General features: G+C 39.6%; 1 protein-coding gene across 1 annotated transcript in view; it reads right to left on the bottom strand.

Moving 5' to 3' along the window:
- The window catches only part of stxbp5l (syntaxin binding protein 5-like), a 152,484-nt gene that overhangs the window by 62,233 nt on the left and 67,361 nt on the right, over nucleotides 1-22,890 (bottom strand). The window contains exons 4-5 of the mRNA XM_034694624.1: nucleotides 14,424-14,524; nucleotides 4,697-4,831 (exon numbers count right to left, since the gene is read on the bottom strand). Of these exons, the coding sequence (XP_034550515.1) occupies nucleotides 4,697-4,831; nucleotides 14,424-14,524 (236 nt within the window). The remainder of the gene's footprint in view (nucleotides 1-4,696; nucleotides 4,832-14,423; nucleotides 14,525-22,890) is intronic.

A 22,890-nucleotide genomic window follows, 5' to 3' on the forward strand; every position in this document is an offset into this window, starting at 1 on the left:
AAGCTCTCTCTGGTGTGTCCTTAATTTCTGGATGTTTAAGTGTTTAGTGTATGCCAACTGATTAGGGTAGACAATCTGTATTAGCTGAAAAGATCCTCATTAGGAGAAACTGGCTGCCAATGCTATGGCAATGCAAATTCAAGAACACATGCATCCATTTCCTCATGGATTGGGGCGGCGGCAATTATGCGAGCGCTGTGCCCGGTCTGTTGTGGTGAAGAGAGAGCTGAGCCAGAAAGCAACATGCCCACATTCACAGACACCCTGCACAGTCAGCTAACTGTACCACTAGCTACAGAGCTAACTGAAGTCCAAAGTTGAAGCTTTTATGGTTGTTCAAGAAGTAATTGTGACAGGGTCGGAATAAAGGATTCTCTGTGTTGTGTTGGGTTTTTTACTTAGCTTTTATTTTGCATGTATTTTTATTAATAGTTTTAATGATTGCTGTGTTTTTATACAATTGTGTTGTTCTTTTATTAATTGATGTTATTGGGTTTTAGATGTATTTTAATGTGTCAAGCGATGGCTGGGATCTAGTGAGTCACGCCTCCACCTTGTCTAATGAGGTAATCAGCAGCAGGTGCGGCGGAGGCTGTGCACAGAAGGAGGATAATATAAGAGGAGCCTCCACTCAGCCGCAGGACAGAACAAAACAGGACGCTAGTATCATTGAGAGACGGTGTGAACTGGAAGCAAGACAAGAAGCAACGGGTGCACTACGGCGTGGCCTACAGGCGAGGTATCCCGCATTAGGAGTGTCGACAGAGGGTTGGTAGTTGGCGAACTCCGACCCAGGAAAACCGTCTTTTTAAGAGTCGACGTGAGGCGGCCGCATTGAGGAATACCAGAGGCTCAGAGATGTTGAAGAAACGCTCCACGTTGGACTTTGACTTTCATTTTGCCTTAGTTAAATAGGATTTTAGTGTCGCTTTTACACCTGTCACCTGTTTTATAATCTATTTATTGTTAATAAATTAGATTATTGTTCATTCTAGTTTTCTCTGTCTGATTTTTAACCCTGCTCCCCCTGATTTTTAAGGACCTGAGTATTTTAATGAGTCCTAGGCTCACAGTTCCCAACTATCGGATTGGAGATGATCTGGATGTCTTTTAATTGATCGGTGATCTGCAGTTGATCTGATCATCTCATCCGATTGTTTACCTCCGCTGTCACTGAACACAATTTGAGCTGAAGGTGCGAGTGTAATTGAGCGTTCTTAGTTCGCTTAACTGTGTGTACATAATGAGAAAATAATAGATGGGACACTGATGTAGAACTCAAGCCATGATTTAAATTTTATTGTAGAACTCACATGTGCACCACCAGACACATTACAGAAAGAAGCATCTGCTCTACGCACCCTACGGTAACTCTCCAGAGACATATGGTTAAAAAAGGTGAACACATAAACCAAACACAGCCTGGTGCTTTTCTAAGGAGAAATTGTTTAATTTTTTCATCTTTTCTTCTGTTAAAATTGATATTGTTATTAATACTGTTATTAATAAGCCTGCACTGTTCAGACACAAGCAGCGGCCGCACCGCTGTCACTCGCAGGGTGTTTGTAGCTCGGTCACCGCATGACAACAGACCAGCATGTCACACACGTGAGCCCATCAGGGAGAGCGGTTACCTTTTTTACCACAGGAGAGTCTGTTACATTAGCATTAGCAACCTCATGGTTAGCAGCGACTATTGTCTCTATTTACGTTCTCCGGCCCACAGCCGGACGCTGCCATCGTGAATCATGCACTGTCTCTTGAGAGTTGCATTCAGATCAGCCTTGGAATTAATCCCACTGTAATGAAGCACACCAGTTTCATGGGCCTCATACAGCAGAGCTTGTAAAACAGATTATGAGTTTTACAACAATGCTAGCTGGATTAAGTTAAATGGAATAAACATGAGACATATTTTAGTTATTCTTTTAATTACTACTTTTTGTTAAAGGAAAAAAAAATATGTGCAGCTCAACTCTCTTATCTCTTGTGCAATTATTATCAGATCTGGACTCGGTACCGGCAAATATTCAATATTAAAAAATTGTATCAGGGTTAAATAAGTTGAAGTTGTAGTTTAAACATCAAGTCATTCCTTCAAAAACAAAATCTTAAGACATTAAAGCAAATGTATTTCATACAATTTAAGGCCAAAGTTCTTCAGTATGAGGAAAAAATGTTGGGGAGGCATAAACAAACTCTATGGTGAGAAACCCACATGTCTGTTTGAATCCAATCATCTGTTTCAGCCTCTGAGACTTCAGCAGTGACAGCCCTCCCACACAAATATGCCAGTGTTATGACTGCTTACTACAGTATAGTGTTAGCTGTCACAAGTAAACAAGATGGCATGGTTTGAGGCTGACTTGTGACTGACACTGCAAGTGGGGGACTTGCCAGGGTAACACCAGAGGAACGGCACGTGGGTGGGTGAATCCGAGAGAAACAAATGGGAAAATAATTCAACCAAGAGCCATTTGTGTATTTGATGGCAATTTAAGTTGTCAATCTGCGGCATATGTCACCCTCTCAGTGAACACTTGAGAGAACAAATAAAAGTAACAAATAAAAGAAGCCTACGATTTAATGCTGAGTCACAACAAAAACCTCTAATTTAAGGCCAAATAGGTGTTATCGTGATTGCTCGCTGCAGAGTGGGAACATTACCACATCAAAGGATACACGTGGGTGGGTAATGCAATGAAACTACTGTGTACAACACACAGCAGTTTTCTATAATTGGCTGGAGAAGTTGGCAGGAGAACTGACACAGAGGTTAAACTATATTGAACAATTGCAGTCACATGTCTACTCCAGGGTTCGTACACTTTTTTCATGGTCAAATTGAAGTACTTTTCAAGGACTTTTAGGGTCAATTTTCAAACTTTTCAAGACATACAGTAAGAGTGGCAGGAAGATTTGCACTGGGTGGGCCAAATTATATCAGCTGTAGTCAAGTCATTTTAATACCTTAACAGGGCACATCAGCCTGGTGCTTTTCTAAGGAGAAATTGTTTCATTTTTTCATCTTTTCTTCTGTTAAATTTGATATTGTTATTAATACTGTTATTAATAAGCCTCCACTGTTCAGACACAAGCAGCGGCCGCACCGCTGTCACTTGCAGGGTGTTTGTAGCTCGGGGCTGGTCACTGCATGACAAAAGACCAGCATGTCACACACGCAAGCCCATCAGGGAGAGTGGTTACCTTTTTTTTTTTTTTACATTTGACTATTTTATTTCTCTCCATTTAATCAATCTGTTGAGTCAGATTGCTGTTAATTGTGAAATATATATGATTAAAATTTCAAGCATTTACAAGCACTTAGACCCAAAATTAAAGCATTTTTCAAACCTTGAAAACACAACATTAAAATGAAAACATTTTCAAGGATTTCAAGCACTCGTACCAACCCTGCTACTATGACATCCTTCACTAAAATGGACAGCAGAACATGGAGTTGACTTTAAGCTGCTATACATTTTAGACAATAAATGGAGCGCCGCCTGCAAGCTAGTTCAGGCAGACAACTCGAGCTGCGCTTAGTCATACTGACATGTCATCATCCTCCCTATCAGCTGATCTCAACATCCTCATTTGGCGGTCTATTTAAGCTGCATGTCTCCCCGTCTCTGTCTCTGCCTCTGCTTTGCAAGTGCTCCTGCTGTCCTGCTCAGTGCTGTGTGCAAACTTTGTACCCACCTCCTCCCCGGCATCCACTCTGCGGGCTCCGAGGGGGGTTAGTCCTATCTCATTGCTCCTAAATGTATGCATTTAAATAATGTATGCTGAGTAATGAGGTTCGGAGCCCATACGCCAAACACAATACTGTATGCTGCAATAAACTTTATCTTAAGTGAACGTGAGTTGTCGTACTGAATTATGTTTGAGGTGTATATGGGAGCCATACAAGTAACAAAAGGTAACATAAAGGAGTTAGCCAACTTAACAACACCAGTGTCAGTGTGAAATAAGGTGAGTCACCTTGAGGGTGCTCACAAACAGAGGTGTGTAGAGAACTTGTGAAATTTTATGTCAGGCACCTTCATATCTTAAAGAGCTCACAGTGCCCTATCACCCCTCTAGAACACTACGTTCCCAACATGCAGGCCTGCTGGTCGTACCTAATGTCTCTGAAGTAGTATGGAAGGTCAAGCCTTCAGTTACCCCTCTCCATTGGAATCATCAACCACTCAGGGTCTGGGAGGCAGACACCCTCTCTACTTTTAAGAGTAGGCTCAAAACTTTCCCCTTTGATAATGCTTACAGTTAGAGCTGGCTCAGGCTTAGACCAGCTCTTAATAGTAGTATGTTACCTATAAAAGTTGTTAAGCAGGTAAAACATAATCGCGATAGTAATTCAATAGCAATAATTCACAGTAGAACCTCATCCTTAATGTCCCAATAACATTTTTCATACAAAACTAACTCAGTTTCAGTGTGACTAGCCAAGTCCTCAATCCGTATCTCTGAGATCAAAAGGCACCACGCAGTGTTGCCCTGGATTGGGGCAGCTGTGGCTCAAAGAGAGCCAGACATCAAATAACAGCAGTTCATTAATTCTGAGCATGTTTTGAGAGAACAATAAATTTGAACCCTGCTGCCTTCAACGCCATCAGCACCATAATGGTCACGTTAAAGTCAGTTTGATAATTTATGATATTGTTTGAGTCAAATCCATCGTCTTTTAACTTACAGTTCTATGGCCTTGTTCCACATGATGACGTATCCGGACAAAACGAAGGACTCAATGTTGACAATGTGTGTGTTTCCACGCTCTGTTCCCACGTACAGCCATTTACTCTGAAAGGGGAGGTGGCAAAACGTGATCCTGGAGAACAAGACACAAAGGAGGAAACAGAGTTAGAATACAAACATTCATAAAAATCACTGCCTCTGTTTGTTTTGAAGAAAGTACTCTCACTGGATGTGTGTAGATTTATAACATATGCACATTTATTTACACCAATTCAAATTTCATAGTTCCCTTTGGAGACTCACCATGCTCTCAAAGGCTGAACCATTACTGTGTGAGTGTATGTGTGTGTGAAAGTGTATTGGAATTAAAAACGGATAAGCTGCCACTCATGGGCTGACTCATTCTTAATCAAGGTTTAATGAAGTACTCGCCAGGAAAGTAAAAATCTATATCGTCAGCATTTCAGCACCTTTTGTGAGATATCATGGCTTGCCTTTACCTATTATGCCTTTTATGAGGCCACCTCTGCTTCTGCACTCAGCCTGTAAGCTTGTTCTAAGCTGGTATAAATAGTCATTTAAAGAGCCCTTCAGAATTACTGTAAAAAGTGGAAGCCTGAACTTTGTCAGAGTTCTATTACATTATGCAGTGGCTTTTTCACATATGTACAACCCTGAACCATTTCACACATGCTCCGTACTCCTCTGATCAGAGCTTTAAACACAATAAATAACCCTAATCAGTAAGGCTGTGCAATAATTAGATAACGATTATTATCGTGATATACTTTTTCTCAATATAAATATAACAAATGTTCAATAAAAATGTGATATATTTAAGCCTGTAATTACAGACCCAAACCAGTGGAAACGGAGGGGGCGCTAATATTGCCATCCAATATTACAGAAAAAATTGAATCTACAAACAAAAACTTCACTAAAATCTCATCTTATACAGAAGCCCTGCTTTCTGTTAGCACTGTCAAAAAATAGGGATTGAAGAAGACTATCAGAGTACTACATCCCAGAGACAAGCCAACATACCATTTGGTTTCTTGAACTTTGACTCAGGAGCAAAAATTTGCCTTCAAAATTTAAAAGAATAATGATTTGATATTTATTTTGATAACATATTTTTCAATATCACCCAGCTCTACTAATCAGGGTTTAAATACATTAACTTCAGTGTTTTTCAAGATTTAATTACATCCTATTTTTAAACTCAGAGGTAGAGTGGGTCAACCTCTGATTGGTAGATTGGTGATTCTGTCCCTATGGTCTGCAGTCTACATGTTATGTCCTTCAAAAGACACTGAAATCCTCAATTGCTCCAGAGGGCATATCCATTACCATATAAATGAATGTGAATATGACTAGATTAGTACTGTTAAGTACCCTGGTGCTTTGCCTTGCAGCCTCTGCCATCAGTGTATGTTCACAACTTGTGGTGTAGAGCGCTTTAGTGATCAGGAGACCAAAAAGTGTCATATAAGTGCAGTCAGAACCATAAATTATCTTGCTAATACTTGTCAAACACAAAGGACAAATTTCCAGCCCGGCCTCTCAGCTAGGAATGCATGCATCCACACATTTAGATACTGCATGTGGGAGCGGACAAAGAGAAACAGGGCACCTTTATCTACAACTATATCATTCTAATTATATTCTATTGAACTAGTTGTTATTAGTGGTGGGCGGTATGGCCTCAAAATCATATCATGACATTCCAAGAAAATTTGCGATAACGAAACATATAAAGATGTTCACCAGTGTGCATTTTCCAGCAAGCATTACCTTTTTTTGTCCACCTGTCACTGTAGCTAGTGGATTCCAAAACCTACCAGTTTTGTTCATATTTCCACTTCATAAAAATCTATCCTGCTCTTTGCTCCACATAAACACAATTTTTTTTGTATTATTTATTTTGGTTTATTAGTATGAAGCTGGTTATTGCCTTTATTGCAGCTATATTCTCCAAGGCTGATTTATCTATCACTAAACATTTACTGAGAGGAGAGAAAATCATTGTATTGTTGTAAAAAAAAAATGCTGTTAGCCTTTATGGGGAGGTACATCATAGACACACAGGCTGCGGCTGGAAACCTTTATTTCATTGTCTGACCGCGTTTATGAATGCATGTTCACATGTAGCGTGGACATTGCCTTTATTTTGAAAGTCAAAGGAGTTGCGTTAAGTTCCTGCTGCTGAAAACATCACATTTCCTGATATAAATAAAACAAAGGCACTCAAGGGACATCATAAACAAGGACTTTATTGAAAATAATTGCCGGATATAGCATGTGTTCATTATCTCTTTCCATCTAGTCATTAAATCAATTATACCACGAAATGACACTTTTTTATCACATGGAAACTTATACCAGTATTACCCTGGATGGTATGATATGGCACAGCAGTTGTATTACTAATGACTTAAGGTGCATTTGGCCAAGAGTTCCGGGGTCTTATAGCCCCCAGAACCACTTTCCCCTGAACTAAAAGGTTCTGTGGCCGGTGTTTTGGTTTAAACAGCAACCCTGTTAAGTGGAGACTTTCAGTCCGCTGCATCCCTCATAAACGTCTTTAGACGATCATTAAACATCTGATGAGGATATTGTGAAATCATAATAAAAACTAAACTAGTTTTCCCAGGAACTCCCTCTGTGTTTCAACTGCTGTGTAAACTCCACAAACACTGACACGTTCAGCTGAAGGTCTCCAGTTTACAGGGTCACTTTTAAAATTGTAACACCGGTACAGATGAATTTGCGGTGGGCTGAGAGAAGACTACTGTTACAAGCTGCTAAATCAAGAGAATCACAGCTTCTTCTTTTGAAAAGTACACACACATACAAAAAAGATAGAACAAATAAAAACTAATTAAAGAAAGAGAAATCAAGTGAATCACAGATGTGTGTGATGTTATTGTGGACGGCGGGCGGAATAAAAACACTGAGGTTAATCTACCAATCAGACAGGTTCAGCATTGCAGAACTTTCAGGGGGGAGATTAACTACCCCTGAACTGAATTTAGACCCTGGGTCCACTGGTCGAAACACACGTAGTTCCAGGGTAAAGTTCTTCTGGCCAAAAAATTTCTGAACTGTGAAATGAGTATCTTAGAAACCAAAACTGCTGTAATGGAGTAATCAAGTGATTCTGGAAAGCTTTGTAAGTACAACCCGATAAATCAGCATCAGTCTTTTGAGCTGAATGATTGGAGTGACAGAAATGCACATAAAAGCTTGAGTAGGTTGATATCCTCCAAGGATGCCAGAAGAGCAACTGTTCTGACATTAGCATCTACCATTTTAATCATCACCTAAAACAGACGAAAGATCAGAGCCGATTGGTCTTACCTGTCTACGCTAAATACCATGTTGATGTGGCAGGGTTACTGTGCTGGAGCCCCACAAACAACCACCCAGCGAGTGGCAGGATTATTAGATAGAAGACAAATGAGATGGCAGACAATTCAATAAGGATTTAGGAGGCTTGGGGAGATAACAATATTCCAACTGTCAGGGGGCCAAGAGTGCTATGCAGCAGCTTATACCGTCCTCTGTCTTACATGCGATTAGTCTGAGCACACAGGTCATATGAAAACTTGTCAGCTATCGTCAGTACAGCACATTCCACTTAAGAGCTTTGGTGCCTAAGCATATCAGCTCTTAACTCCTTTCACAAAACTCCATTATTTTCTAGATTTTAACGCTCTTTTTGACAGTATAGCGCCAATTTGACACCAACAACAGACATTAATTCCTGAGCTAATTAGATGCTGCTAGAAACGTATAAACTGAAATTACTGCAAGTACTGTACAACTTATTACACCTCAGTTTATTACTTGTAAGAAAACAGGATTATAGTATTAAATTCAACAACACATAACCCAATATTTTGTATACATCAGGTGTTGGACCTCTACCCATAACCTTTTTTGAAAATCCATAATATGAAAATTTTATATTGGACTTTATCCTTTAGAACCATTACAGTCATGTATGGGTCATGTATACGATTGGTCTCTATCCTACCATGCAGGCTGGGTCAGTGCAGCTCAGTAAAAATCCAACATAAAGACAGGATAAGATCCAGTCCCATCTTACTGACGGGACTCATTCTTATCTCATGTTTATCCACCATGAGCAATTCATCTCGCAGTTGAGCTCATAGGACTTGATATTACAATCAGATTAATCAGCACTGGTGTTGAGTGGGGTGGGGGTTAGCGCTTCATTAGGCTCTTCAGGTGGGCACCCTCCTTCATTGGTTGAAGGAGGCCCACGACACCTCCGTAGGGCTTAACCTGGCGTCCCAGGTGTGCCCACCTCTGCTTTTACCCCCTGGTCATTTTGCAGCCCAGATGGGGTCCTTTCTTTTGATCCATAGCCATCTGCTGCTTTGTTCGGCAGCTTCCCACATTGATCTGATGGCTTGTCGCCAGGCCTGTCCTTGCAATCCCATTCCCTTGAGGAACTTGGTAGTTGATGTGGCAACAAACCCTCTAAATCCGACCTCGACAGGAAGCACTTGGGGACGCCAGCCGTGTTGTTCTGCCTCAGCTGCTATGTCGATGTACTTCAGTCGTTTCCGTTCATATGCTTCCCCAACTGCAGCCTCTCATGGTACAGTTAGTTCAACAATGAACAGCGACTTCTGGGAGGTTGACCACAAGAACAGGTCTGGCCTTAGGTTTGTTGTTATGATCTCAGGTAGGAACACAAGTTTCTGGTTCAAATCAACTTGCATTCTCCAGTATTTAGCAAGTTAGAGCGGCAGGGAAAAACTTGCTTATAATACGCAGAAACCTCGAGCAGAACCAGACTCATGTTAGACAGCCATCTGCCTTGTTGTTGAATCATTCATGAAAAAACTCCCACCTTTACAACACAGTCCCAACTGAGTCATCATGATTAAAAAATACACTTATCCAACCGACTGATGCCTCTATCAAACCTACAGAGATAACTTTTGTTGTGATTTGTAGGTGTATAACTGGCTATAAAATGACTGACTGATGAAAAAATGACTGATGTTTTACTGGTGAAAAAAATGGTGTGGGTATAGATAGTTCAATAACTGTAATGTAGCAGTCCCATTAAAGTTACTAACCATAGACCTTTCTGGAGTCCCTGAGCTCCATTGTCTCGTAGGTTCCTCTGAGTTGCTGCCATAGACGGCCTACGGCTGTGGACGTGTCGGACTCCAGCTGCAACAACTACTACTACTACTACTACTACTACTACTACTACTACAACTATCCGTCTCATCACTATCATTTCTCTCTCTCTTATTCTCCTCTATCCCTCTTTTAAACCCAGACTCGGTCAAGGCACATCGCTGTCTAACTTGAGTCTGGTTTCTGCCTGTTAAAAGGAAGTTCTTTCTTGCCACTGCAACTAGCTAAATACATTAATGCTCATGGTGGATTAGGATGAGATAAGACTGAATCCTGTCTGCAAGAGAGGACTGGAACTTATTATGTCTTGATGCTGGGTCTTTGTTAATAATATAACACAGAGTACAGTCTAGACATGAGTATAACACTTCTGGGAATGCTTTGACTGGACATAGAGTACGTCACACCATCTGGGATAACCACAGTTTGATTTTTTTATCAATCACTTTTATGTAGAGCCAGCACCCCTGGATGTTTTTCCAAGGAGGAAGTTTCCACCTCTGATTATTCGTGTCTAGAGGTCATTGTTTGCCACAGAAGTCAAATAGTGGAAAGAAGAGATTGAGATGTCACTGCTGGGAAAAAGCAAAAGGTCAACCCATTGTGTACAACAATACTCCACTGACCGCTGTTCTGAATAAGATGAGATGCATACAGGGAGGGAGAGAGCTGAGTGCTTGAAAGTAGCAGCTCAGGGGTGAATATAAATAGATACTTGGAAAACATCATGTCTGTTTCTTAGAGATAAGTAGAGGGGGCTTCAAATAAAAAAAGAAAGCTTTGGGTATACAAAGTGAGATCACAGAGCATGAAACTAGATCAAAAACAAGGAGTGGGAGTGAAAGCAATCAAAATTCTGGTTTAGAGATTACTCAGTCAGCTTATTAATTGGGGTCATTAACCGCATTTTATAATAATCTACATCACAAGGTCAAACACATAACAGCTTCAGACACATCGGGCACTTGTCAGTGCGGTTACTGTGGAGCTGCTTTGTTCATCTATTTGACTTATAACCTGAGTTCGTCAGCAGACACCTAGAGATACTGAATGTTTCAGAAAGGTGTTGAAAAATCTCTGAGCCCTTTGCCTTGTTTAGAACTCTCATGCTAAATTCCCTATGCTAGTAGCTATAAATGTTAGCCTAAATTTCCTATGCTAGTAGCTATAAATGTTAGCCTAAATTTCCTATGCTAGTAGCTATAAATGTTAGCCTAAATTTCCTATGCTAGTAGCTATAAATGTTAGCCTAAATTTCCTATGCTAGTAGCTATAAATGTAAGCCTAAATTTCCTATGATAGTAGCTGTAAATGTTAGCCTACATTTCTTCTGTCACTGTCATCTTTTCTCATTGCTAATACATTTATATTATTTATCTCCTAAATAACAGCAGATCAATTCTAAAACAGTTACTGGCTAGTGTTTGATATAAATTATTTTATGATGTATCGCATAATGCAGTTAAATATTGTGCCTGACATAAATATCAGTCAAGTTCTGATATCCAATGTATTTCATGGATTAATTGAAAATTAATCTCAAACATGTTACTGGCTGAGATAACCATTAATATTAGATAGATAGATAGATAGATAGATAGATAGATAGATAGATAGATAGATAGATAGATAGATAGATAGATAGATTGATAGATATCTTAATTGTCGGTAGGAGCAGACCTCCAGATGCCTAAAAAGAAATAAGACTAAAGTAGAATGAAGTATTAACGATAAGAAAATTAACAATAGAATTAAACATATAACTATAAAAAATACACAAATACACTGTATGAAATGTACAACAGGATAAATATGTATAATAGGATAAATATTCTGAGATTGTGTTGTGCATGGAATATGGAATTATACATTACTTGTTTCTTAATTTCTATATTATGAAATTGTTGTGTTGGGAAAAAGAAGGGGTGTGTATGTGCCTCATACGCGAGTTGCCATCCAATATTACAGTAAAAATAGAATCTACAATCAAAAACTTCACTTAAATTTAATCTTACACAAAAGACCTGCTTCCTGTTAGCACTGTCAAAAATGAGGGATTCAAGAAGAGTAATATATCCCAGACACAAACCAACAAACCATTTGGTTTCTTTAATTTTCACTCGGGGGCAAAAATCTGTCTGTAAATTTGAATGAAATAATGATTTGATATTTATTGTGATAATTATCAAAAAACGACTGATGTGAAAAATGTTATTGTGATAACATCTTTTTCAATATCGCCCAGCTCTATGTTTAATTATAGGCATCAGCATCTGCCATTGAAAAACAATATCAGTCGACCACTACCCTTTTTTCTTTTTTCAACTGAAGTCCCTATCGCTGGGCCATGTTCTCCCACACGGCAAGCTTTGAGCTTTGGTCAGGATTTTTCACAGCAAGTTGGGCCCTTATGTACCATTTCAGCAAATCATGTCAGAGGTGGAGTCATCAGGGAGAAGCAACATGGCCACAATCAGAACCCCTCTGACCTTCAGGACTCTTGAGTGAAACCACTGGAGGGGCTGTTACAGAGTTGGGAAGCTGTGTTGAGGCATCTGAGGCTCAGCAGGGGTGGAGTCTGACTATACAGTATTTTGACTGGGGCAGCCAAACTGGGTCACTGACTTTTGCAGGGGTGGCATAAAGTATACGTGCACACATGAATGAATTTCATTTGACACTTTCTGACTCATCATATCTAATTATACTACTTACTACTTAAGTAACATACAGATAGAATATTCCTGTGTATGTATTACTATCAAAAAAGAACACAACAAAAATGGAAACATTAGTCTTCTTAGCTTGAATATCTAAGGACTTAAAAAAGGTTAAAGCTGGGGTTGGTAGTCAGATTTAGATCCACTTTTTGTTATACTGGTTAAAATGATCTTTATGTCCTGATGGCAATCAATACATAATGTGTTCTTAAAAAAGAGGTAAAGAAAGCCGCTATCTACAGCCGGAGTAAAGCTGGGAAAACACCAACCAATCCCTGCCATCAGGAGCCAAATGATGAAACCAATCAAATCCCGTCCTGCCGTTCTGCCCGCCTTCTGCAAAGCGTACATTTCATGTTTGTTTGTGTTTTTAACTTTCACTATGAGAATGGTTTGGTGTTTTCTTACCGCTGACTGAGACATGAGTTGACGTAGTGCAAAACACAAACAATGTGCTGAGGACCGGTTTTGAATCAGTCACCATCATATAGTCTTGAATCAGCGACGCTCGTGTATCGCAGTTATTCACGATGGTCATGGTGGACATTGAATGTGTTGGAAATGCACAGCAGAAGTTGTCTCTGTGCTCCTCCCTTACCCACATCCTGAAGGTATATTTAATGAAGTGTATTGAGTTAATAGTTAACGCCGAGGCAGCACAGTGTCAGACTAACGACTCTGCTTTGACCTGGTAGGTTTTGTGTTTTTATCAGTGTCACTGTCGCTCGTCTCAGCTGTGCTTACTTTCCGCTCCAAACATCTCTAAGCTTGCCTACCTCTAACCCTGCGACATGATTGGCTGTTTAATGTCGTCTTCTTATTCTGTCTTATGTTTATGGTAACTAGCGTTTAAGACACAGTAGAGTCCCCTCCCTTTCTAGTGATTGGGGAGTGTAATTACAGGTTTCAGTATATACATTTTATGTCAAACATTTGTTATATTTACACTGAGAAAAATCCTATCACAATAATTAGAATTATCAAAGTAATCAAATTATCGCCCAGCCCTAGTTCATATGACCCATAGTGATTAAAATGAGACTGCTCTCCCACAGCAATATTTTTTTAATTCTACAACCTCCTCACTCTGCTGTTGCCAGTTTTCCTCATGTGAAAACTGGCTTGTTTGATTCAAGGGTTCAGGTAGAAACATGTCAGCAGAGATGGATTTAAGCCGCTTTGTAATAAACTGACAAGTCAGCTCTCACTGCTTGTGATGGTGGTTGTGGAGGGTGTCGCACAAAGCAGAAGGGGTCATCATCGTCTCTGAGGAGAAGAGAGGGCTTACAGGGAGCTGATCCTCTTGTACAAGATATCAGTGCGAGTAATCAGAAAATAAATCAGACAGTGTGGAAAAAGGATCAAGAGCAGAGGAGATGAACTGTCTGTGTAGTAGTGTTAATGATTCCACTTGCCATTATCTCCCTGATTGAAGTGATCTGAATTCATGGAGGAAGAACTCTGACCACTGCTGAGTGAACCACTCAAATCAGTGGTTTCAAAAAAATCTCCTTAAACACAACGCTTGTTAAAAATGTGATGGCACAACATGCTCTCAGTTTGAAAAACACCAGTAATTTGTCATTGCCTTTTGGTGTCAACTCTTTGATAAAGAGAACAAAAAGTAAAGCATGTTTCGATCAGTTGTCATGTCAAGATGTAACTGTTCACTCTGTGCTGAATGTAGAACTGTGGATCATTTCACTCTCATTAAGCCAGTCTGAGAGTTCTGCATGTGAGAAACCAAATTTAGAAAAAAACAGTCACATCTGTTTTTTCATAGGAACAAGGCATGGTGTGAGTGTGAGTGGAACTTATTACCTCTCTCTGTTGAATTTGAGTGAATGCAGGATAGCCGGCCGCCTCTGACGGAGATTCCACAAATGAAGGGTGTCATCTGCGCAGGCTGTGACCAGCGCCCCCTACAAACCAAAGACATATTAGTATGTGATCATTACAGAGGACTCTTTCCCCTTTGGAATGAACCCATGTCCTGTAATTAAAGTTGATCAGATCATGAGTACAAAGTCATTAGTAAATTCAGCATTAAGGCATAAAAGACGAACAAAATTCAAGAGCAGTCATAAGCTTGTACATGTGTTAAAGCTTTTGATTATCTCTCAGACAACACAGCAACTTGGTGCAAACCCTTACTAACCAATAAATGACTCAAATCTAAGAGGGAAACTATCCCCTCTTGACACCCATGTACAAAGACTGTTGTGGTTTTTTGATTGTGAGTCAGCTCTTTTTCGTCACAACCATATTTAAAAATTCCTCAACAGGAAATGCTGACATTTGATGGAGCTGTGCCTGTTCATCCCATATGTATGATATTCAGTTTAAGAAAATGTAACATTTTGTAGTTGAATTCTGGGATGAGTAAATTAAATTGATGGAGACAGACACAATGCAGACACAAAAAGGAACATGGTATGTGTTTTTCCCTGTGTAACTTTATCATAACTAGAAAGGATTAGTGTAATGTGATTTATAACAAACAAAGAAAGCTGTTCGTTCTCACTACCCTGAGTGGAAATGTTGAGTTTATGTGATTTTCAACAGATTTTAGTTATCTGCTAATGGAGATGTTCAGTTCAAGGTTAACTCAACATAAAAGATGTCTGATTTGAATATTCCCCGTTGCCATAGAAGCGCTACCAACCCTAACATTGGAGGCAGGGCTAGCCAGAGGCAAAGGCTATTGAAGCAGTTGCCTATAGGGTGCCATGATCTGGAGGGACGCAGCCTTTAACTCGAATGTTTGAATTTGGCCCTGCGATGTTAAATATAGGCATTCTGCCAGACTGACGTCTGTGCTCTGCCTCGCTTTCATTCAACGCTCCCTCTCTCTCCCTCCCTCTAGTCGCTCCACCACTCACTCTCTATGCGCCTCCTGTCACAGCTTACAGCAGGAGGACAGATGCAGAGCACTCAGGAACAGGAGGAAGAGAGGGTGTGAGAAGGCACGCTGCAAATAATCCGACACTTGCCAAGATTTTACTTCTTAGATTGATACATGTTAGATGAATTACCTTGTTTTTAGGGTTATTGACTTGTTTTTAATCTTTGTATGGTTGGCTCTTAAATTGATTATGAACATGTCTTTTTTGTCTCAATTAGTCTGGGTGAATGACTGTTAAAATAAGCTACATTGGTTGTCTCACCTAAAGTCTCATCAAAGTAAAACTTGTTTCAAGATTGAGTAACAACTTCAAGTTGATTGATTTAAAAATAACACATAAGGCATCTATTCAAGACACAGTTCAGCTTGTATCTTATTGATTGCTCATTTTTCTGCTGTGCAAAATGGTAATATATTTGTTTTGGTTTGGCTCTAAAGACTGTGTTAGAGCCATATTTGTATCAATGTTGTGTCTGTGGACTGTTTCATTTTGTTTGCTGCACTCACTTGTGTACACACAAGGTGGCAGGTGTTGTCAAGTAGGGGGCAGAAGGCATAAAGAGAAGAAGACCCAATTAGTAGCAGGTGAGCTGCCTACCGGGGTAGCAAACAGTTTTTGACCGTTGTCGTTGTTATTGTCTTCGTGTGTACATTACCCTGTGAATTATTCTGCAAGTTATGTTGGATGTAAGTGCAGATTGGTCGGCGGAGCATAATTGTGTGTCTGTGTAAACAAACCCGTTTGATGTCAATGCACAGAGTTTGGACCGTCATTCATTCATCCTGCCCAGGAGGACACGTGTCAACTGAGTCCTGGAAAAGCAGCCTCTCTGTGGCTTTGAGGGTTTTGTTTGGATTGACAAAAGCAAGCCACTAGAGACTGTTTGAAAAGTCTTGAAGTACGCTTCAACCCTGAGCCACTATTAATAGTGTTCTTGATGTTATATGTTGTTAATCCTGATATTTATTAAATGTTGCCAGTAATCCAGCTTGCTGTTGTGGTTTCTGTAGAAACATTTCAGAGGTATATTCTAAGAATAAGAATTGGTTTAAAGGTTTAAGTTTTAATTTTAAGATGGATTAGGGTTTATTTATAGATGAGCCAGCTTATGTCAAGAAACAGCGTAATCCTAGTTTTCTAATAGTGAGTCATTTATTACTTAAATTGATGTTGTTTTTCTTGTCACCAGGCCTTCATTTGCTCGAACTAAATATACAAAATAAATAAATGAGATTTTCTTTGCTTATATTCAGTTTTACTTCTAACTGTGCTGCACGAAGTTTGTTTTCAAGTAGTTTGAGCTAAAAATCATCACTCTACTTATTTCAACCCTTTTAATACTGTTCAGAGTCTGCTTATTTCTAGATTTAAAAATCTAATTTTAAGATTTCTTGTCAAGTATAATTAACTTGCTGCATGGACAGATCATTTCACTAGTTTTAAGAAATTTCCACCCTGAATTAAGTTTTTTATCCTATATTTTAAGGTGCTGTGAGGAACTTTGGTTTTGTATCGATTCTGGCGCCCCCCTTGTGGACAAAGTGATACCTCTTATCTCTTGTCCTATACATGCAAAAGTAGTGTTTTCAACTAAAGCCTGTTGTGTTCAACAGTCAACTTTATCAGGCAATGTGATTATTTTCCATGAAAACAGTCAAATAAAGGCTGTTTCTGAAGTGAGATGTCCTTCATCTGGTCTGACACCTACCCCCCCAGGGCGGTTTCAGGCATTAAAAATTACAACAGAGAAGTAGCCAGTGTTGCTGCTGATGGACTTGTTTGCTATTGAAGGTTATAAAGAGGCATCAGTATCATTTTCAGTCTGTTTCTCAGTCATTTCAAAACTCCTCACAGGGCCTTTAAGCTACCCTTTTTTGCAGTGTAGCCTTTGTAGAAACTTCTTATCAGAAGATGATTTTTAACATTATGTATTTTTCCTCATCATGATCACTGGTTTGATTGTTTGGTAATTAGCAGGCCAACATACTGTATGTCTGATCCCACTGTGTTCATGAATGAATGAGACCAGAAAGGTAGACAAACGGCAACGTAAGATGAAGAAAGAGAAGAGAGAGAGCAGTGTCTGAGGAATGAGTATTTGAGTCAGAAAAACTATAAAATATGATTAATATTACTATTATTTCAATAAAATAATGGCAGTTAATGGCAAAACCCAACTGAAGTCATTGAATTTGAAATGATAGCTGTTGTAAAAATCTCAAATTTTCAATTCTAACTATGGTGTAAATGTAGTGCTGAGTGCATATTAAAAGTGGAAACCTCGATTCATAAAATATGAAGCGATTGTGGAAGTGCTGAAAAAAGCTGCAGTTCCTTGAGCATCTGCTCGAGGCTGACTGCAGAAGCATCAGAAACCACATACACACCCACTCAAAAAAGATCTTTACAGCAGAAATAAACATGTTTACAGCCTGGTTCAAAACACAGTTTAGGTCTGAGCAGCTCATTTCTCTATCAGCACACACTGTACGGGGGGTGATTTTTTTTACAACTCATGATTTTTGAAGATAATAAACATATTAGACTTTCAAATTAAGGTTCATGGTTCACTTATCTGGAAGGCAGGTACACTGTAGCTGTTAGCAAGGAGGCTAAAGGCTTGCCTCAACTCTGGCTCTTTGCCTCTTGTAAGGTCGACCAAATGTTAGGTTGAGTCAGCATTTCCATTAAAGAAACCACTGATGACAGGCTTCAAAACTCTGCTTCAGAAACAAATGGGTGACGTCCATCTAGGTCCATGTATTATATAGTGTATGATAAAATAGCATCAAAATAGAGTTTTTGTAATGAAAAATATAACCTGTGGGAGAACCAACTAGACATCCTACTACACATCTGAGCTGTCTCCCAGAAAAGCCCCATTATGTCCTTGTAGCGACTAAGAGCCAAAAGCCGCTGAGAGGCTGACGCTGGGCCTAGTTATTGTCAGACGCGCTAAAGCAAAAAATCACTATGCACAAAAACTAAGTTTAACCTTTTATTACCAAAAAAGGATCAACTCATGATAAAGTGCACAAACAAAAAAAATAGGAAATATAAGTGATAAAGAGCTTGAACTGAGCGTAAACTAAGCACAAATAGCGTTCATAAAGCGAAAAGTAAGCGAAAAGCAAGCGGTCAACAAAAAGTATGGAGACCCAGCTCACCCCCTCTCTCTACCTGCAAAACAAAGGAACACAGGTGGCCTAAATTAACTCAATAACCCAGCCCCTGACACATGACCCGTAAATAACGTAATTAACTGATCCCACAATAAACTATATTGTAAACAAACACCTTAATAACACAACAAAAAAAGTATACAAACAATATCCTACCCTAAACCTCAAAATAACATAATATAAACACTTGAACCCCTTCATGGCTCCAACAGTCCTCTTATCATCTTAGTAGCCTAACATTATAGAAAGCTAGAGATCTGCTCATTGCAAGGAATGCTGGACAGGATTCACACTGACATGGGATCCTATCTCTACCAGATCTCCTAAGTAAATAACCATAGGCCTTTCTGGAGTCCCTGAGCTCCATTGTATCGTATAGGTTCCTCTGAGTCCTGCTGCTGTGGACATTCCAGACTTCAGCTGCTACAGACATGCTGGACTCCAGAGGCAACAGCTACTCTCTCTCTCTCTCTCTACAAATTCATACAAAGAATCTAATGCTGCTGACAATAGGCTCTAATCACAAGTGTGTATTTATCTCAGTGGGGAAGATACCACATTCAGTACTTTGGTGGTTTGGAGTGATGGCAAAATATTTAGTTTGTTCTGCAATGACAATGAGCAGAGACAGTGGGAGAAGTTTTTAACTGCTATGCTGCAAATTTCTCTTCCTGTAGTAACTGATGAAGACCTTTGAGCCAAAGCAGATTAAGTGAGAAAACATCAGTCAGTTTCTTCAAATGGTAAATCCATCCTCTAATGACCACACACCAAAACAAAGCATTTAAAGCACAGTACAGTCCTCTATTTAAAGTATATCTGGCCTGATATGAAGACAAAGCAAGGGGACTCTTGGAATCTTTTTTCACATGGGACGGACATACTACTACCCGTCTCATCACTATCATCTCTCTCTCTCTCTCTCTCTCTCTCTCTCTCTCTCTCTCTCTCTCTCTCTCTCTCTCTCTCTCTCTCTCTCTCTCTCTCTCTCTCTCTCTCTCTCCTCTATCCCTCTTTCCAACCCTAATTCGGTCTGTGTGTGTGTCTAAAATGAGTCTTGCCCTGCTCGATGTTTCCGTCTTTTAAAAGGAAGTTTTACCTTGCCGCTGTAACTAGCTGAATACTGCGAGGTGTGATGCTCAGACTGAGTCCTGTCTGTAAGAGGGGACTTGATCTTATCCTCTCTTGGTGTTGGGTCTCTGTTAATAATTTCACATAGAGTGGTCTAGACCTGCTATGTTTGTAAAAGTCTGAGGTAATGTGTTTAGTGATTTGGCGCTATACAAATAAAGATTGATTGATTTATTGATTGAGATCAAATAATGTAATCAGGGTTCAGGATCTGTGTTGAATTGTGGCGTATAACATGATACTCTAGCAGAAAAACTGCGTTTCCAATATTGTATAATTGGAAAAGCAGAAGTCGGCATATAATTTACATTCACCTTATCGTCAGTTTATCTTAATAACAGCAGTAAGATCAGTACATGATTGCTAGCATTATTCATTCTCATTTCACAATCATGAGATTCATAAAATACCTGTAATTATTCCACAGTTATTAAAGTATAATTCTGTTTATTTCTATTGAGCTGAGCTGTTTCTGTCACCAGAGGAAGGGAGAGAAGGTGGAAAAGAAGCTATGACAAAAGCTTACCAGACAGCAAATAAAAAACGATGTGAGTTGACGACGGGGTGAGAGTCAGGTCAGCACCTCTATTATAGTATAATTAACTTGATGTCTCAATGGCAACCAAGGCAAGGCAATCAGATGCAGGCACTTCACACAGCATGGGTAAAATGACTGTCAGCAGGGCCCAGAACAGAATGCACAACAACAATTATGTATTTATGACTTCATTTAGGGTCGGTGATCTGATCAAAAGGCTTCTTATCATTCTTTACAACCTATGACGACAAATAAAGGGTTAAATGCTTACCATGAAGACTCTATGGAATAACACAACATCTTTTGTTTTTATTCTCTTTAGTGTAATTGGTCAACAGAGCATTATCTGCTTGAAAATGTAAATACATTGCATACTGTGTTTTGTAGATGGGACTCTCAGTAGCACTGAAAAACTTCAACATTTTATTTTGAAGTGAAAAAGTCAGTTATGATAATTAGCCTCCTGTTGGTTCATCATCTATGGTGAACTAATTACTTGCTTCACTGCAGGCAGTTTGTGGTCATGTCAAAGGTTAATGATGCATGTGTCTGCCTGGCTGCGGTAACATCTATTTCATCTGTTCTTCTGTCTCTGCTACTCTTTGTCCTTTTGTCCTTGTGTACATAAAGGAAAGAACATTATCAGCTGCAGATAAGACTTCATCTGTAAGAACAGAGCCTATATTTAAAAGGGATAATGTATGGTCAGCAGGTAGTTACGGGAAATAGAATCCCGACAGGGTGAGACAAGACCCCGACGTGAAGGGGTTCTATTTCCCATAACTACCTGCTATCCATACATTATCCTGCTTATTACCCGGCTACTAACTTAAAATACCAACAAGGGGGCAAAAAACATTGATTAAAAGATGATTTTATTGATTTAAGGTGATTTATGTACACAGTTTTTAAAAAATAGTTTCAGTGATTCCACAGCAGTTAGCGTTACATAGCGATGAATTCTTATCTGTTATGGTCAATTTAACATTAAACTCATTCAGCTGTCTTTCTTCTCTGAGCTCGTGTTAGTCCAGACTAAGCAATCGTATTAGACAAGAAGTACACCATGGGTGCCAGTACAGAGTATTCAATCAAGTCCTCTGTACAGCAAACAGTCCTCCTCACCTCTCTTTCCCGAAGCAGTCTCTCCTATCCATCCAAACTCATCTGACATGAACATTCAGCACCCCCACAGCCTCTTTAGATGTATTATTCATCAAGCAAAATTATAAATTCAGAATAGGCAAACAAACACATTCATTAGCCCTATCATTACCTCCACTGACAGCGACAAGTATAAATTGTAATTCTCCGTGGAAAAAAGAAAGGAATCAGATTTTGACTGGGAAATAAAATAGTAAACAACAAAATGTTCCAAATGACGTGACTCTGTGGGATAGAGAAAAGATACACACAGAATATTTGCCTGCAGGAGCCTACCTGGGGTGTGCTCTTTTTCGTGGGCTCTTATGTGTGATGGGAATGACACATTACACCTCACTAAATGTCAAGAGGCTGTCTGTGTATGCAAGTCAACCATTAGCTAGAGAGCACACCTCAGCATTCAGCCCTGCTATTACTCACTCTGGTACACACATGAAGAACTACAGCAGCAGTAGGGGATCGTTAATAAATAAGACCATTGGGGTGTGCTCATCTAGCACACACACACAGTCACAAACTCTGCAAGTGAGTCATTGTTACACATGCTGGCTTTTCAAACCCATCGATTAAAAAAACACATGAGCCCCATGTGTACCTCCATGCATGCTGCTGAGTAGAGCTGGGTGCTATTGAAAAAGATGTTATCATGATAATGTTGAGGCATGCAAATTTGGGGTACAAGTGGCAGAAGAAAGAAAGAAGAATCTTCCTTAGTTGTTCAATAGGGCCTTGCCCTAGTAGAGCTGGGCGATATTGAAAAAGATGTTATCATATTAACATTTTTCATATCAGTCGATATTGATAATTATCCCGATAAATATCAAATCATTATTTCATTTCAATTTAAAGACCGATCTTTGCCCCTAGCGAATTATCTCCCAGCCCTACTGCTGAGATATCTTCTCAGCTTTGAATGACAAACATGTAACAGATAATGTATGGTTAGCAGGTAGTTATGGGAAATAGAATCCCGACAGTGTGAGACAAGTCCCAGACATGAAGCGGAGGGGTCTTGTCTCACTGATCCTTGATTAATTGATTGTTAAGAACTTACTGGAACACAGTTTTGTGTTTCCAATTTCTCTGTCATGTGGAACAAACATCATGTGGTCTCATATGTCATTCAGCTATCAGGGAGGTGTTTTAAGTTTAAAGCATGTTTCCATGTGAATCAGCTGACTGAAGGTGTTGTGCACAGTAGAGACGCTCAGCTGGGGGCTGTGGCTGAGCAATAAATCTCAGTGAGCACTTTTTTCCTCTGCCGCCGGATTGATTATGACCCGGTTGCGCTCCTGACACCTGACCATGTACACATGCTTATTTTTCTCAATTCAAACAGGTAGGCAGAAAACTGGACACCATGAGTC

Source organism: Notolabrus celidotus, chromosome 10 (assembly GCF_009762535.1).
Source record: "Notolabrus celidotus isolate fNotCel1 chromosome 10, fNotCel1.pri, whole genome shotgun sequence".
NCBI lineage: Eukaryota > Metazoa > Chordata > Actinopteri > Labriformes > Labridae > Notolabrus > Notolabrus celidotus.